Source organism: Cladophialophora yegresii (genome assembly GCF_000585515.1).
Source record: "Cladophialophora yegresii CBS 114405 chromosome Unknown aczIN-supercont1.1, whole genome shotgun sequence".
NCBI classification, from domain to species: Eukaryota; Fungi; Ascomycota; class Eurotiomycetes; order Chaetothyriales; family Herpotrichiellaceae; genus Cladophialophora; species Cladophialophora yegresii.
In genome coordinates, this window is record NW_006913045.1 from 4,062,913 (window position 1) to 4,076,279 (window position 13,367).

Below are 13,367 nucleotides of genomic sequence, written 5' to 3' on the forward strand. Positions count from 1 at the left end.
AAGCAGTGGTCCGACTTTGACCGGTTTCACTGAAAGCCTCTCTGCAGGTGTTTGTTGGATATTGCAATGACCGAGGTTTTCACTTCTCAGGTGCATCTAAGCGCGAAATCTGGTCAGCCACGGCTCCAGAAATCAAGCAATGTCGCCGCATATGGCCCTTCGACAGGAAGGAAACAGTGTCGTGGCATGTACTGCACATACCTGGAAGTCTTTCAATAACATACTTACCACGAGCCACACTCATGATGGGAACACCGGGCACTTTGCGGATCCGTCTCTTCAGATCCCTATCGTTCGTAGCCACGATGTAGATCTTATGTCTCATGACTCTATCGACGATGCAGTCATCGGCGTATGTTCCCTTGTGGCCACACTTGAGTCTTTCCCATCGTTCGTCTCTTGCGATCCGTAAAGCTATCCTGTATTTCTGTCCTAATTTCTCGAGTTCGGCCATAACACACTCTGTGATGATAGGGATACATTTCGCGTAGAGACAATCCATCATGGTCGATAGTAGTTCGAGTTTTTTCTGCACAGTGTGGGAGAGAAAGTTGGTATCGACCAGGACGTTGTACGGAGGTACCAGTGCGGTGTTGTATTGGAAGAATAGCGCGGAAGACACCTGAGGCCTGTTATCTCGTCAGCGGATGCCCGTAAGTGAGGGTTCGTGACCATCGCTCACGCTTCTCTTATCACATCGTCGTCCTTTCTCTGCTTTGAGTCGGTGGTCTTCCCAGTCTCTTGATTTTTCTTGAGCCGAGCATCTCGCTGGCCGATGATTTTCTTGACCTGAAACTTGCGCGTCTTCTTGTGAGTGCCCATCTTGACGGATTGCGGCAGGTAGGCGCTTCCCGCACAAGATGACTTGGTTTGTCGTTGCTCAAACCGACTCTTGAAAGAAAATTGGTTAAATCCACGGGCATAACGACAAGCCCCAAAAATTAAGGCCGGGACTAAGCGAGGCTGCCTGAGAACTTCTGGAAAGAAAGGCCAGTTGCACTTGGACCCCCATGACCCCGCAGGGACTCTCAGCCACAAACCAGCCACATTTTCGCCTAACCTTGTGTGCTTAGGCGCATGCCAGAGCCCCCAAAATAACGCAGGCAGGGACCACGGACATGGGCCGCGACTGACTTGGAAAAGCAACCTCAAGCCCGCTGATCATTCTGGCACTCGCCACCTCTTCACCTCGTAACCTTTCATCCCTGGCTCACGATCAAATCATCCCTTTTTGTCAACTATACATTCCTTCAGAAGCATAGATACAATCACTTACCGAACATACGACATGCCCACCAACAGCGCGCTTCCCACCCTCCCTGGCGGCTTCAATTATCCCCCTCCGACTGTTCCTCCCAAAGCCGGCGCCCCTTACCTGGCCACCTCTAAACTACCAGAAAACTTCGTTTTTATAGTTGTCGGTGCCGCCCTTGGGTTTTTCCTCGTCCTCATCATCGCATGGAGGCTCCTCATGTCATGGTCCATAAATCGATCTTTCCGCCGCGATGCCAACAATAGCGCGTCGATTGGTACCGCCTACACGCCGCTTGCCGACATGAAGAAGAACCCTGCTATACAATCATCACACGACATGGCGGATCTGAGTAAACTACCAAGGTCGTTTTCGAGCGTCCCATCGCTATTTTTCTCTCCTACGGCCGAGGTCGCGAAGCAGAGTCAACGACCACCGAGCAGTCACCACACACACCTGCCGGCAGGACATTACCGCGACGCATCCGATACTTACAGAAGATGAATCTACATTGGAATCATAAGATTATAACAAGATTCGGCCGTCTAATTCACCCTCGAAGGACATCATAGACTGTGGCTAGAACTTGGGCGTGAGAACAATTGCCGGTATCATCTACATTCATCTTAAACCGAAACACTGAGTCTGGGAGATACCAAAGCGCTACACTCACGGCCAAATCGGGGCTCGAGGCTGATGATACCCATACAACTCTCGAAGTCATGCCTCCCTCGGGAAAACCTGGGATTGACGTCTCCTCGTCTCCTCGCTCCATTTGTACGTGGGCAGCGGTCGATGCTGCCATTCCCAATCACTGGATTGTACTCAGTTGGAGATTCTGCATTTAGCGAAGCATCTGCATGGGCGGCTTGGGTTGGTCTGGGTTGGTTTAGGTAAACGGGATGAACTGTACTCATAAGGGTGAATAGATCAGGGTTTCTCTCAGGTTAACGCGAATTTCTTAGCCCTCTGCGTGCTGTCCAGCCTCCCTCGCATACTTCCTCATCTCATCTTCCCGTATACGTCGTTTCTGTTTCGAGCCGTGGTCAATCTTCCACACATGTCCTGTCCAACAGGGAAGCCACAACCACCTGTGTTCCAAGTCTTTCAGTGTCCCCCAAGGATGGGTAGGACAGGCCCTTTAAAAGCACTCCCTCCCATCTCTACTCTTACCTCAATACTCGACCCGAACCCGACAATGTCAAGGTCTACCGTTCCAGACGAGTTTGGCTGACCAAAGTCTCTAACCAGACAAGAGGTCCATTCTCTTACCCATCTCCCTCCACTTCTCAATGGCAGTCATTTTCTATTTCTCAGATGTTCGCCGCTCAACCACTCCAGAGCCGAAGAACACAAAGTCGATCAAGGAACAGGACGGCTTGAAATGCCATGAGTCTGAAAATTGGAACGTCAGATCCTCTCTCTCCTGTACCATCAAGGCTCGCATCGGCAGCATGGTTGGAAGATCCAGCCAACCCTGCCCTATTCACAGCGTTCCCCGACAACGACCTTACGGGGAGGTACAAACCTGGGGCCAGGTGTCTCTAGAGAAGAACGAGTATGCAATGTCGATCCGCTATTGCCGCGAGCGCTGCCGTGCTTGTAGTACTGTACGTTCCCAGTGACGCAGAGGTGAACAGTGTTTCGCACGGAACTTGGTGCTGTACTCCATACCATTAGAAAATATCCGCATGCCACTGGTATATCCATCCGTGACTTGCTACTGGAACCGGGCTGGTTTCTGTACGCAGTACTCGTGGCGAAAGCACGTACTCATATATGGACCCAGGGAGGCTTCGAGCAGCTCGTGATTCCCGTCAGCGTTCTGCTATCTGAGCATGAACGAAAGTTGCAGGCCGCGATAGTAGCTAATATGTGGTTAGAATGCGTGTCTAGCCATCAACTACTTGTAGTCGTCCTGACGTTATTGATTACTTCTTAGGTACGGAGTAGAGAGCTGGAAGAGGCCTCACACAGTATGGAGTAAAGGCGTACTACGTGTTATATACTCCGCCGGACGATGACAATCCGTTACCACCAATCGGTGCCGTCCAGCTGCATCCGCCGTCAATCCCGTCCTCGCCGTCCATGGATTCATCTTTCCCTCTGGTTCGAAAGAGCTGTGAGAAGTTGAACAATCGCCTCTCCATCACGATCGCTCCTTCTCGCCCTGCTGTCCTCCCTTTCGCTACCGCTCCTCTGTACTCAAGCTGCCTCGATCCACCTTCAAAATGTCGTCAACGCTATCCTTCGCTCTGCGCCGTTCCATCGGTCTCTTCTCACACCACAACTCGGTTCTCCGCACGCAGAGACGGTTTGCCCGCGTGCATGACGTCCGCTTCGTTGCGACTCAGAACAAAAAAGAGCAGATACTTGATAGGTATAGGGAGAAGTTGGAACAAAAGGCGAAGTCGGAGGGACATGATTCGATCTCATCACTGAAGGAAGCGTATAAGGATAAGGTTGAGAGTTACAAGAGCGCGAATCCTGTACCTTTACCGACTGCAGCAAGTCAACCCCAGGCGACGAACCACTCGCCCTTCCAGCAGCCTCCGCCACCACCGCCTGCACCCCAGTCTACATCTCCGTCACAAGCTGGAAATGCCCCTGCGACGCAGTCCTCCGGCGCGCCGGGCATAAGACCTCTTTCCTCATACCTCGACCTCGGAAAGGTCTCCTCTCTACCAAACAAAGAGGTAGAATACATTTGGCGGCTCCGTCATGCCAACGACCCCTTGTCTCTCTGCGCTGTCATTCCTCTTGAAATATACAACCGTATCTACCGCACCGCGCGGCGACACCCGCAGTTCGTCCTGCCCCTACCGCGACCTGTGGCTGAGGATGGAAGCGGCGATGTGAAACAAGCAGACCAAGGCTTTGAAAGCGGCGCGGCAAGATCCGCGGCGGACATCCACTTTTTGCAATGGGGATTCCATCCTCCCGCAGCTACCCGGTCGAACCCAGTCGCCAACACTGCCAACACGCATACGAGCACTGTGCTATTCACGCATTTGGCGGCATTCAAGGTGCATGGCACATATGCACAGCCACATACGACCATTACACACCATCTTGACCTTGCTGACTCCCACGGCCTAGTCCTGCTGAACGGGTCGGTTGTCAAAGGGCGCGGTGTAAGCGTTGAAGAAGGCCGGTGGCTGTTGATGTGCCTGCAAAAGTTTTATGACTATGAAGGCCATGGTGGAGGTATCGGGCGCGAGAAGCGGCAGGGACTGTTGGAGAAATTCAGCAAGGGCGACCAGGGCTTCGACCTGGAAGAATTGGTCGACGAAGCTGAAAGAGTCTCGTGAATGACTTCGTTGAGTTAGCCAACCGGCTCACTTCGTAAGTCGTCTCGGCTGACGTCAACATCCTTCTTCTCGAGATCTTGCTTCTCTCGTCGGGCTCCGAGCACTTCATGAACCAGGAATTCCCATATCGCATCAAAATATCCCGGTTCAGCCACGGTTGAGTTGTGGTCACCATTCGGGAAGTCCTTCCACACTTTGCGAGTAGGACATTGGTTGTATAGGTCCTTCATCATCGATGGCGGCACAATCTCGTCGCGGAGGCCAGACAGGAAGAGGACTGGGATGTCTTTGTCTCCAACTTTCGAGATGCTCTGCTCCGAATCCCAGCGCTGGTGACAAAGATATGCGAGATACTTGGCTGGGGGCATAACCGAGGGAATCAACTTGCGGATCGACAAAAAAGTGTTTTCCAGGATGACCGCTGCAATATCGCCAGCCTGGTAGTTCGTCTGCAAGAGTTTAACGGCGACGGCACCACCCAAACTCTGTCCGTACAGCACGATGTGGGTCTTCCTCAGCTCTTCATGGTTTCGCACATAGTCCAGCGCCGTTTGTCCATCAACTGACAATCCATCTTCACTGGGTGAACCAGTCGACGAGCCGTATCCTCGATACTCGACCATGAAGACATGGCACCCTAGGCTCTCGGACAAAACCTTGCCGATAGGGAGTCTGTGGCCAACGTTTCCGGCGTTGCCATGGAACATTAACAATGTGATGTTCTTCCTCAGAGAGGGAGTGGGAGGTCGCAGCAGGTACGCATGAAGTGTTTCGCCGTCTGGCGTGGGAAAGTTTATAGACTCTGCACTCTTGAGGTGAAACTGTTCAGGTCTAGGGACGTTCGTCCTAGAGCCCGCAGGTAGACTCGCGGGATAGATGATGTCGTTCTGCTTGAAATAGAGTAGACTGCTGCCTAGGGCCGCAAGCCCGGAGGTAGCAAAGACAGGAATCCGCAGCCAGGATAGATATGAAGACATGGTGGATGGGCGACCAAGGCGCAGATTGCACGGTCGAAGTACGACAGGGGCAATTTTAGGGCGGCGCATGCATTATACAAAGTGACAGGATGTAGTGTCTTAAGAATGGACAGCACGATCAATAGCGATGTACTACCACAATAAGGAAGTCAACTGTGTTTCGTTGCGAGATAGGTGCAAGGAGAGCTGGCGGTGCATTGCGTGGGGAAGTTGCGAACTAGGCAGCTTAGGCGAGCATTTAAGCGCCTGAGCCGCCGGAGGTGCCAATGCAGGCGTGTTTAATTAGTCAGGTTGGCGGAACGAGTATTTCTTGCCGCGCAGCTTCCACTCGCCTGGGACCCAGATTTGGAGACGCGTTTACTGGTGTGCCTTACTCCGTACTGCGCTGCGCAATTCAGCATACCTTCAATTTCACTTCGCTGCGATCTCATCGGCTGCTTGACACTCCAATCCTATTCAACCTGACTCGCAAGCCTTATCACCAGCCTCCACTGTCTGCAGGTTGTTCGATATCCCTGAACCCACGGTACTCTGCCAAAATGATCGGTCCAGGAACGGGCATGCTTGGAGAGGATGGCATCCACGTCGACATGAACCATTTGAAGTCTGGTGAAGTCAACCTGGGAACATCAATCATGGCGATCAACTTCAAAGACGGGGTCATTCTAGGGGCCGATAGTCGGACAACTACAGGGGCCTACATCGCTAATCGAGTAACGGACAAGCTCACCCAAGTACACGATACGATCTGGTGCTGTCGGTCGGGATCAGCAGCCGACACTCAAGCTGTAGCGGATATTGTGCAGTACCACCTGGGGATGTACGGCATCATGAACAACGAGTCTCCGACTACTCAAACTGCTGCTGCCCTATTCCAGGAGTTGTGCTATGACAACAAAGACCAGCTAAGGTGAGCCAATGCTTGTTGCTGGCACATTGACATTTGTACTTACTCCTACTAGTGCTGGCATGATCATTGCTGGGTGGGACAAGCGGAATGGCGGACAAGTCTACTCGATACCTCTGGGTGGCTCTCTGCACAAGGGACCATACGCAATCGGCGGCTCGGGTTCAACATACATCTATGGTTTCTGCGACGCACATTGGAAAGAAGAAATGACGGAAGAAGAAGGCATCAGTTTTGTCAAGCAGGCGTTGAGCGAGGCGATCAAGTGGGACGGCAGTTCAGGAGGCGTCATTCGGATGGTTGTGTTAACCGCGAAAGGTGCGCAGCGACATCTGTACCTCCCAGACCAAGGGTATAAGGGACCAGGAAGAGACTGAGGGCAAGTGGCAGTGGGAGGGCGTCATGGATGCATCGGCGCACACGGTTAAACACGTTAGACATCAGCATGTCAACAGCGAGATGTGGTTTGGCGTAGAACCTTCTTGGGTGACCTGCTTGTCGGCCGCCAGAGAGTCGCGCAACAGCCACCTAATAGTGGCCTTTTATGCAAAATGACGTCTTGCAAGCAGCGCATCTTGGGGAGTGTCTGGCAACTGCGCCTCACGTCTTCAAAGCCCAACCCAATTCATCCCGAAATAATGCCCGTCTTCCCATGCTTTCTTGTTACATTCTGTTCACCTTTCCATTATCCCCCGCCACTCGCATCGATCGGGTCTACCGTTGGAGACGGGACCATACACAAGCTCGACAGGCAGCAATAACCTCTTCCTTCACAAACGACCTGCGGCATGTCTTTGGTAAGTAATCGCATGTTTCCGTCCCCCACCGCCTCGTTACCGGCTGCGCTTGTGCAGCACATGCTAGCTCTCCCCCGACTACACAATGCACAACTCCCCTTAAAGCCCACTCATCGTCTGCAGCAGTATCACTTCGGCGCTCGAGTAACAACTAGTCGTCTGCAATCGCGAAATTGACACGCTTTTGCCCGTCCTAGCCCGCCGTTGGCGCCTGCACACCCCACTTGTTCCTGTTAGTTGCGCGACTTCAGCTTTCAGAACGGCTATTGAAGATCAGGCTGTACACTTTGTCGCGTCAGGCTGAGATTGGTGCATACATGCGTTTAACCAACTATCATTTGCGGAGACCTTTACCTAGAAAGAGGCTAACAGTGCCGGCCACAGACATTCTACGGAGAAGGTTGAGATGGGCTCATTGGTGATGAGCCAAGTGGCGCCGGGACTCGGTCAGCATCCCTATCACCACATGATGGTCGACAGCAATCCTCATCGGGACGACTCCTCCAGAGGATACACCGCGTCGTCTGCACATATCCCTCCAGCCCAGGAGCCGTCCGAAGACCGGGCGACCTCCAAGTCGAATCCCCACCACGATGAAGCCGATAGTGATCTTCCCTCCTCCCAGCGATACTACCCCCAAAATGTGAACCAACACTCCCGTGGGTTTGATCAGTCAGGCTTCCCCTTGACTGCGGATTCTCGGGCTGTTGTTGCAGAATCCCCACCATCGCCGCGGCTTCAACCTACATATCGTTCCACCAGATCTTTGGGCGCGTCAGAAGCGAGTTCTCCGAGTCGCATCAAGTTAAGAGATTTGTCACACATCCGAAGCCTTGCCAGTGATGAATACCTAGCCCGCCCTCGACTGGGTGGAAGGTCAGCCAGTGCCTTCTCCGATGCGGGAAAACAATATGAAATCAGCGCCATGCCAGTTACCGACATCATTGAGATGGTCGCAGGCCTTCTCACAAAGATAACCACCACAAACGATCGACAACACGAGCATCATCGCCCCATTCCACTCACAGAGGAACAGAGCCACCTCAATCCGCACGCATCTTGTGTGCTGGCTTTCCACGGCAAGAACGTTCCGGGAATAACAATCCTGAGCTATCTGAGTAGAATTCATAAGTATTGCCCTACCACATATGAAGTTTTCCTGAGCTTGTTGGTCTACTTCGACCGTATGACTGAGATGGTCAACCGGGGCCTGCTACGGGATGGGCAGAGGCGACCCACAGATTCACCTGCCACCGCCCCGGAGTCTTCTACTCCCACTCCCCGGTCTCCTGTATCGATGCATGTGGACAGTCCCCAGGAGCATCATGACATTACCAACCCGGCGTCTCCAGCCGACTCACGACCTCAGTCTCAACAAACACCCACTTCGCCTCCTCAGCCAGGCAGCGCACAAGACTTATGCCAGTTCTTCGTCGTTGACAGCTACAACATACACCGTCTTGTAATCGCCGGAGTCACGTGCGCCAGCAAGTTCTTCTCGGATGTCTTTTACACCAACTCGAGATATGCAAAGGTACGTCTAAAGCTTAGACAAAATCTTACCTTTCTGCCTCTGTCTGTCTGTCTTCTAATGCTGACACACATGACCTGCAGGTTGGAGGTCTGCCCCTAGCCGAGCTCAATAACCTCGAGCTCCAGTTCCTCCTTTTGAATGACTTCAGGCTTTCCGTGCCGGTAGAGGAACTCGAAGCTTATGGTACGATGCTTGTCGAGTTCTATGCTCGAGAGCTACTTGCACAACAACAAATTATCGAACAGCAGCAACAAGGTGGCTCCGCTGTTTCATCACCTCCTTCGGCTGGGGGGGGAGAGGGCATGTACATTCGCGGCGGATCGTCCTCGCAGGCTGATGCACCGTAAGCTCCACCTACTTCCTGAAGATACCGGCATCAAAGAAGAGCTGCTTCTCCATGGTCAAATTGACGAAGATGAAGAGGTTTTTAAGATCAGCCGCTTCTGTTGTGTCATGCGGGGAACTTGCGGGTTATGACCAGGACACAATACCTATTAGACCAGATGTTTTGTTACAATTGTTCAGTTTTGCGTCGGTTCACCTTGGCGAGTACTTGGAGGTGCTTGTGCAGGGTACGTTGAACGTGAAATGAGCTAGATGACCAACGAAGACGCGCTTTCAGGGGTCGCCATGAGAGTTTTGCGTTCGTTCTCCTACCTCGGCTGATATATGAAGAGGCCATCTGTGCCCCAGTTCAGACAGGACAATGCCATGAAAGTGATGATGAGAATATGTTGATTTCGAGTGGCCCTTGATGTGAGTGATGGTTGAGCCTCTCTGGTTCCTAAGAGAACGCTTTCAGTCACGTCGTGTGTCAAGCCAAACAACTTCGATTCGAGCTGTGGCACTGAACAGCTGTGGTGCTGGACCTTCCGTCTTTCCGCTGCTGTTCCTTTCGATGTTGGCGCGCAATGTGATGCACCTAGCAGAGATCTCAAAACGCCGTATGAGGGCTCTCAAGGCTCATCCATCCGCACCGACGCCGGCCATTAACCTGCCACTCGAGACAATTGCAACAGCGCCCAAAGAATAAGCGACAGCCGGTCCAGTCAAATCCGCCGCAGATTACTCAACTGGGGCCTGAATGTGCGTCCAACAGTCGACAGCTCGTCGCACAGTACTGCTTATCTGGTCGACAGGACGTGTCCGACCCCCGTCCGAGGCGACCATGTTCATAACCTACATAATTATCTCTGCTTTGATTGCAAAGCGTCTTGCATAATCGCGGTCTACACGAAATGAAGGGTTGGGACTGATACTCGGCCGATTCGAAGATTGTCCTAATTAGGTCCTCCGATCGAATCGCTCGTAGATGGCTTGAACTCTGGCCTGCTCTGGAATTAGGTCTCGCGTATGTAGTAGATGCCCAAGTACACGTACATCTACCGTGGACAAAAGACTCGGTGTAGCGATGTAGATCGGACCCGACGACCGCAAGGGGGCTGGTACAGTATTCAGGATGCAATGGTGGAACGATCTCGTGCAGTTGGTATATACATGATAACTGCGGTCCACAGAGTGATTAATTACAGTAGTCGTCCAGTCCATCTCAGCACTGCTGATCCCACTCAGCTCCACTGGGTTAAAATAGGGCGCGCACTCGACTCGAGTTCGCTTCTAACCGTTGCCTATGCATCATTATGTATTTGTGTACGGAGTACGAGGTGCGGGGACGCGTCGATGTGACGACTGACGAGACGGCACGCCGGAGGCCAGGTGCCCTACCTAGGTAATTAGGTATGGTGGATAATGACGGACGATGACAACCGTCAAGCATGTTAGTACAGGGTGAGTCAAGGCCAATGAACATGGTGCACTGGATTCATACTCCTTCACGGACTCGGGTTTGTGAGCGGTTATGTAGGCCAGTTCAGCGTTCCAACACCGGCGCTTCATGAAGTGGCGTCATGGCTTCCCCTATGTCGGATGCAGCCTCGCGCAGCCTTGTGCGTCATGTCATGGTGGTGTGGCTGCCGCTTTTGAGGCGTCGGGGTTTGCATCTCATGTCGAGACAAGTCAGGAACAGGGGAGGTGAAGTATGGAAAGTCGAGGAAACGAAAGGGGAGGGAAGGAAAGTCAGGGAAGAGGACGCGATTGGCTTATTGTGAAGGACCTGAGCAAGGCCGAGTACATGTTCATTCGTCTCTGAAACGCAACCCGACTCATAAGATACACCTATCTTACTGTATCCTATCCTATTCTACCTATCTTGTCATATTCCCAAGTCATCCAAGGAATGTGACGGAAAGCAGATCATCAAATTGCAAAGCTCCAGACTCCAAATGCACAGTAAGAACTCCCCCGCATGCAATGCCTCGTGGTGAATGACAGTCTAAACAACACGACACGGGGCATTCATCTGCCAGCCAAACAACACAGAGTCCACCTCATCACCAAGCCAATTGCGCCTTACTGCCCGAGGAGTCGCAGGCCAGGCCGGAACAAAAGTCGAGATCCTTGCCCGTGACCATGGCGCTGCCATCGCCCGGTAGACGCTGCCTCGCGGGCCAGATCTCCCTCTTCTCCGCGGTTTCCTTCCTCCAATGCTCCTGCACGATCTCGCGACAGCGCTGTTGGAAATATAACGGGCCTTTCTCCATCTTGGGGTGCATTTCGCCGTTGACGAACACGCCCGCCCGTAGATTCCGCTGGGTCAAATCGCAGAGGTACTTGTCCTCTTTCATGACACGCTTGTAGATGGCGTCGATGTTCTTGAAGTCTTCAACGGCCGACTTGGTGTTGCGGTAGACTTCGTACTGCATTAATGTTTTGCTGGGGGAGATGGGCACAAAGCGCTGTGTGTAGAAAAAATGTGGTCTGAGAGGGCGCATGTTAGTTGATGCTTAGTGTCAGAATGTTGCAGATACTTACGTGATGGTCATGGAGTTGTTTGGGAAGAAATATGTCGGTGCGACAGTCAGGCCGGCGGCCGCTTGTTCCGGCTTCGTCGCTGGATTGTGTAAGATGGCGCCGGCTTCGGTATCCACCGAGTAGGAGGTCAGGTCGGCGATGGCGGGGATGTCTGGGTGGACTGTCTTGCAGTGGTAGCACTCGTTGTAGTTGTCGGCTGCGATCTTCCAGTTATAAGCTCCTTCCATTTCCCAGGTGTGGTCGTACTCGAAGTCGTCCCAGTTGACGCCGTCGTAGCGTGGCAGGTTTTCAATGCCTTGGAATTCGTCGGACCAGGGGATTTCCGGCTCCGATTTGGCATCGAGATTCACCCAGATGAAGCCGTTGCCGTCGATATGGATGTGTATGGGGAACAGACTATTCTTGGTCTTGTCGAAATCGGGAAGGTCCTGGTAGCCTGGTGCTTTGGCGAGCTTGCCATTGAGCCCATATGACCAGCCGTGGTAGAGGCAAGAGAAGATTTTGGCCTGGCCCGAATTCTGCGTCACCACGGGGAAAGCGCGATGCCGGCAGACATTGTGGAAGCCATTGATTTTACCTTCCCGATCTTTGCACAGCACGAACTGGAAGCCTGCTACATCGTAGCGTAGGTAGTCACCGGGCTCCCTGAGTCTGAGCTGGTGTGTGATCATCATCCACTTCCGGGAGAATATTGCTCGTCGTTCGAGCTCGTACATCTCTTCTGAGGTATACCATGAGGCCGGCAGCGCCCTGACGGATGAAGCCGACTCATTCTTGTTGCTTGCGGATGAACCACCGAGGCCAAGGTATCCTAAAAAGGGCAGCATCGTGGAAGAAACAATGATTTCAGAAATGTTGTATAGGAGGTATCACACGCAGTCTTCAAGAGCAGTATGACTGTGAGGGTGAAGCACTGGGTAAGAATCAGGCGTCTGGTAGCCTGCCCCTTTATCTTTCCCAACCTTATCGTGATCGGTGACATCGCATGTGGGAGGGCGGTCCCTTGGTGCATTGGGCACCTCGCACATTGATTCACGGCTCGTACTGCTCCATGGGGGGAGCCTGTCCTCCGACCAACATGGACGGCTTGGGCAAAAGGGGTCTCTCAACCCGGTAGTGTCTCCTACCTAGTCTAGACCTCGTCATGAGCAAGCGATGGGTGCTTCGGAGCGAGTATGTCGACGCTGCGGACATTCCTCTGACTAATTCCCGCTCCGCTGCGGCAAGTAATCGAGTGCTGCAATGGCCTGCTGGTTCCATGGTGTGAGGTCAACAGGAAGGCCGTGTGGCGCACCGCTATTGCGATAACCAAGCGGTGACTCGAGGATGCTGAGTGGTCGTGACCTGTCACATTCCAAAGGGTCAAGGAAAGGATTGATAGCACATGAGCGGTCCGCTGTCTAAATTCGGTATCCCAGACCATTGACTAGCCTATCTTCGACTGACAGGCCATCCAACGTCCAACCTCGTCTCGGATTGACCCGAGACAACGAGAGCGAGTTGAACCATGAAACCCTTATCTGGCGACCTCTTCGCTTAGTGGAGCGGATCGCGGAAGTGGCAATTGAAGCTTTAGTAAGATCTGCGAACCGGGGGAGTTGGGAATGGTCGACTTTGCCCTTAACCATGAATAGAAAAAATTCACGGAGTCCCGGCAATAAGCTCTCGGCTCCAGCTACCCTGGATCACCTGTGGAAGCGGGATCGCCTTCACCCATG

The 13,367-nt window shown here is 52.8% G+C and overlaps 7 protein-coding genes across 7 annotated transcripts; 4 read left to right on the forward strand and 3 right to left on the reverse strand.

Annotated features, from left to right (window-relative positions):
* Positions 1 to 79: 79 nt before the first annotated feature.
* On the reverse strand, positions 80 to 822 carry A1O7_01455 (rRNA-processing protein FCF1; the record flags this gene model as incomplete). Its single annotated transcript, XM_007755492.1, has 3 exons — positions 80 to 96; positions 229 to 629; positions 683 to 822. The coding sequence occupies 3 exons, from the start codon at positions 820 to 822 to the stop codon at positions 80 to 82; spliced, it is 558 nt and encodes a 185-aa protein (XP_007753682.1).
* A 466-nt stretch (positions 823 to 1,288) lies between these two features.
* A1O7_01456 (uncharacterized protein) lies at positions 1,289 to 1,756 on the forward strand (the record flags this gene model as incomplete). Its single annotated transcript, XM_007755493.1, has 1 exon — positions 1,289 to 1,756. One exon carries the CDS (start codon positions 1,289 to 1,291, stop codon positions 1,754 to 1,756), a length of 468 nt encoding a protein of 155 aa, XP_007753683.1.
* A 1,727-nt stretch (positions 1,757 to 3,483) lies between these two features.
* A1O7_01457 (uncharacterized protein) lies at positions 3,484 to 4,563 on the forward strand (the record flags this gene model as incomplete). Its single annotated transcript, XM_007755494.1, has 1 exon — positions 3,484 to 4,563. The coding sequence occupies one exon, from the start codon at positions 3,484 to 3,486 to the stop codon at positions 4,561 to 4,563; it is 1,080 nt and encodes a 359-aa protein (XP_007753684.1).
* Positions 4,564 to 4,577: 14 nt separating this feature from the next.
* A1O7_01458 (uncharacterized protein) lies at positions 4,578 to 5,540 on the reverse strand (the record flags this gene model as incomplete). Its single annotated transcript, XM_007755495.1, has 1 exon — positions 4,578 to 5,540. The coding sequence occupies one exon, from the start codon at positions 5,538 to 5,540 to the stop codon at positions 4,578 to 4,580; it is 963 nt and encodes a 320-aa protein (XP_007753685.1).
* A 539-nt stretch (positions 5,541 to 6,079) lies between these two features.
* On the forward strand, positions 6,080 to 6,824 carry A1O7_01459 (proteasome component PRE3; the record flags this gene model as incomplete). Its single annotated transcript, XM_007755496.1, has 2 exons — positions 6,080 to 6,450; positions 6,503 to 6,824. 2 exons carry the CDS (start codon positions 6,080 to 6,082, stop codon positions 6,822 to 6,824), a joined length of 693 nt encoding a protein of 230 aa, XP_007753686.1.
* Positions 6,825 to 7,713: 889 nt separating this feature from the next.
* Positions 7,714 to 9,125, forward strand: A1O7_01460 (uncharacterized protein; the record flags this gene model as incomplete). Its single annotated transcript, XM_007755497.1, has 2 exons — positions 7,714 to 8,778; positions 8,859 to 9,125. The coding sequence occupies 2 exons, from the start codon at positions 7,714 to 7,716 to the stop codon at positions 9,123 to 9,125; spliced, it is 1,332 nt and encodes a 443-aa protein (XP_007753687.1).
* A 2,043-nt stretch (positions 9,126 to 11,168) lies between these two features.
* Positions 11,169 to 12,476, reverse strand: A1O7_01461 (cytochrome P450 oxidoreductase; the record flags this gene model as incomplete). The annotated part of the gene is made up of 2 exons (XM_007755498.1): positions 11,169 to 11,595; positions 11,650 to 12,476. 2 exons carry the CDS (start codon positions 12,474 to 12,476, stop codon positions 11,169 to 11,171), a joined length of 1,254 nt encoding a protein of 417 aa, XP_007753688.1.
* Between the last annotated feature and the right edge of the window lie 891 nt (positions 12,477 to 13,367).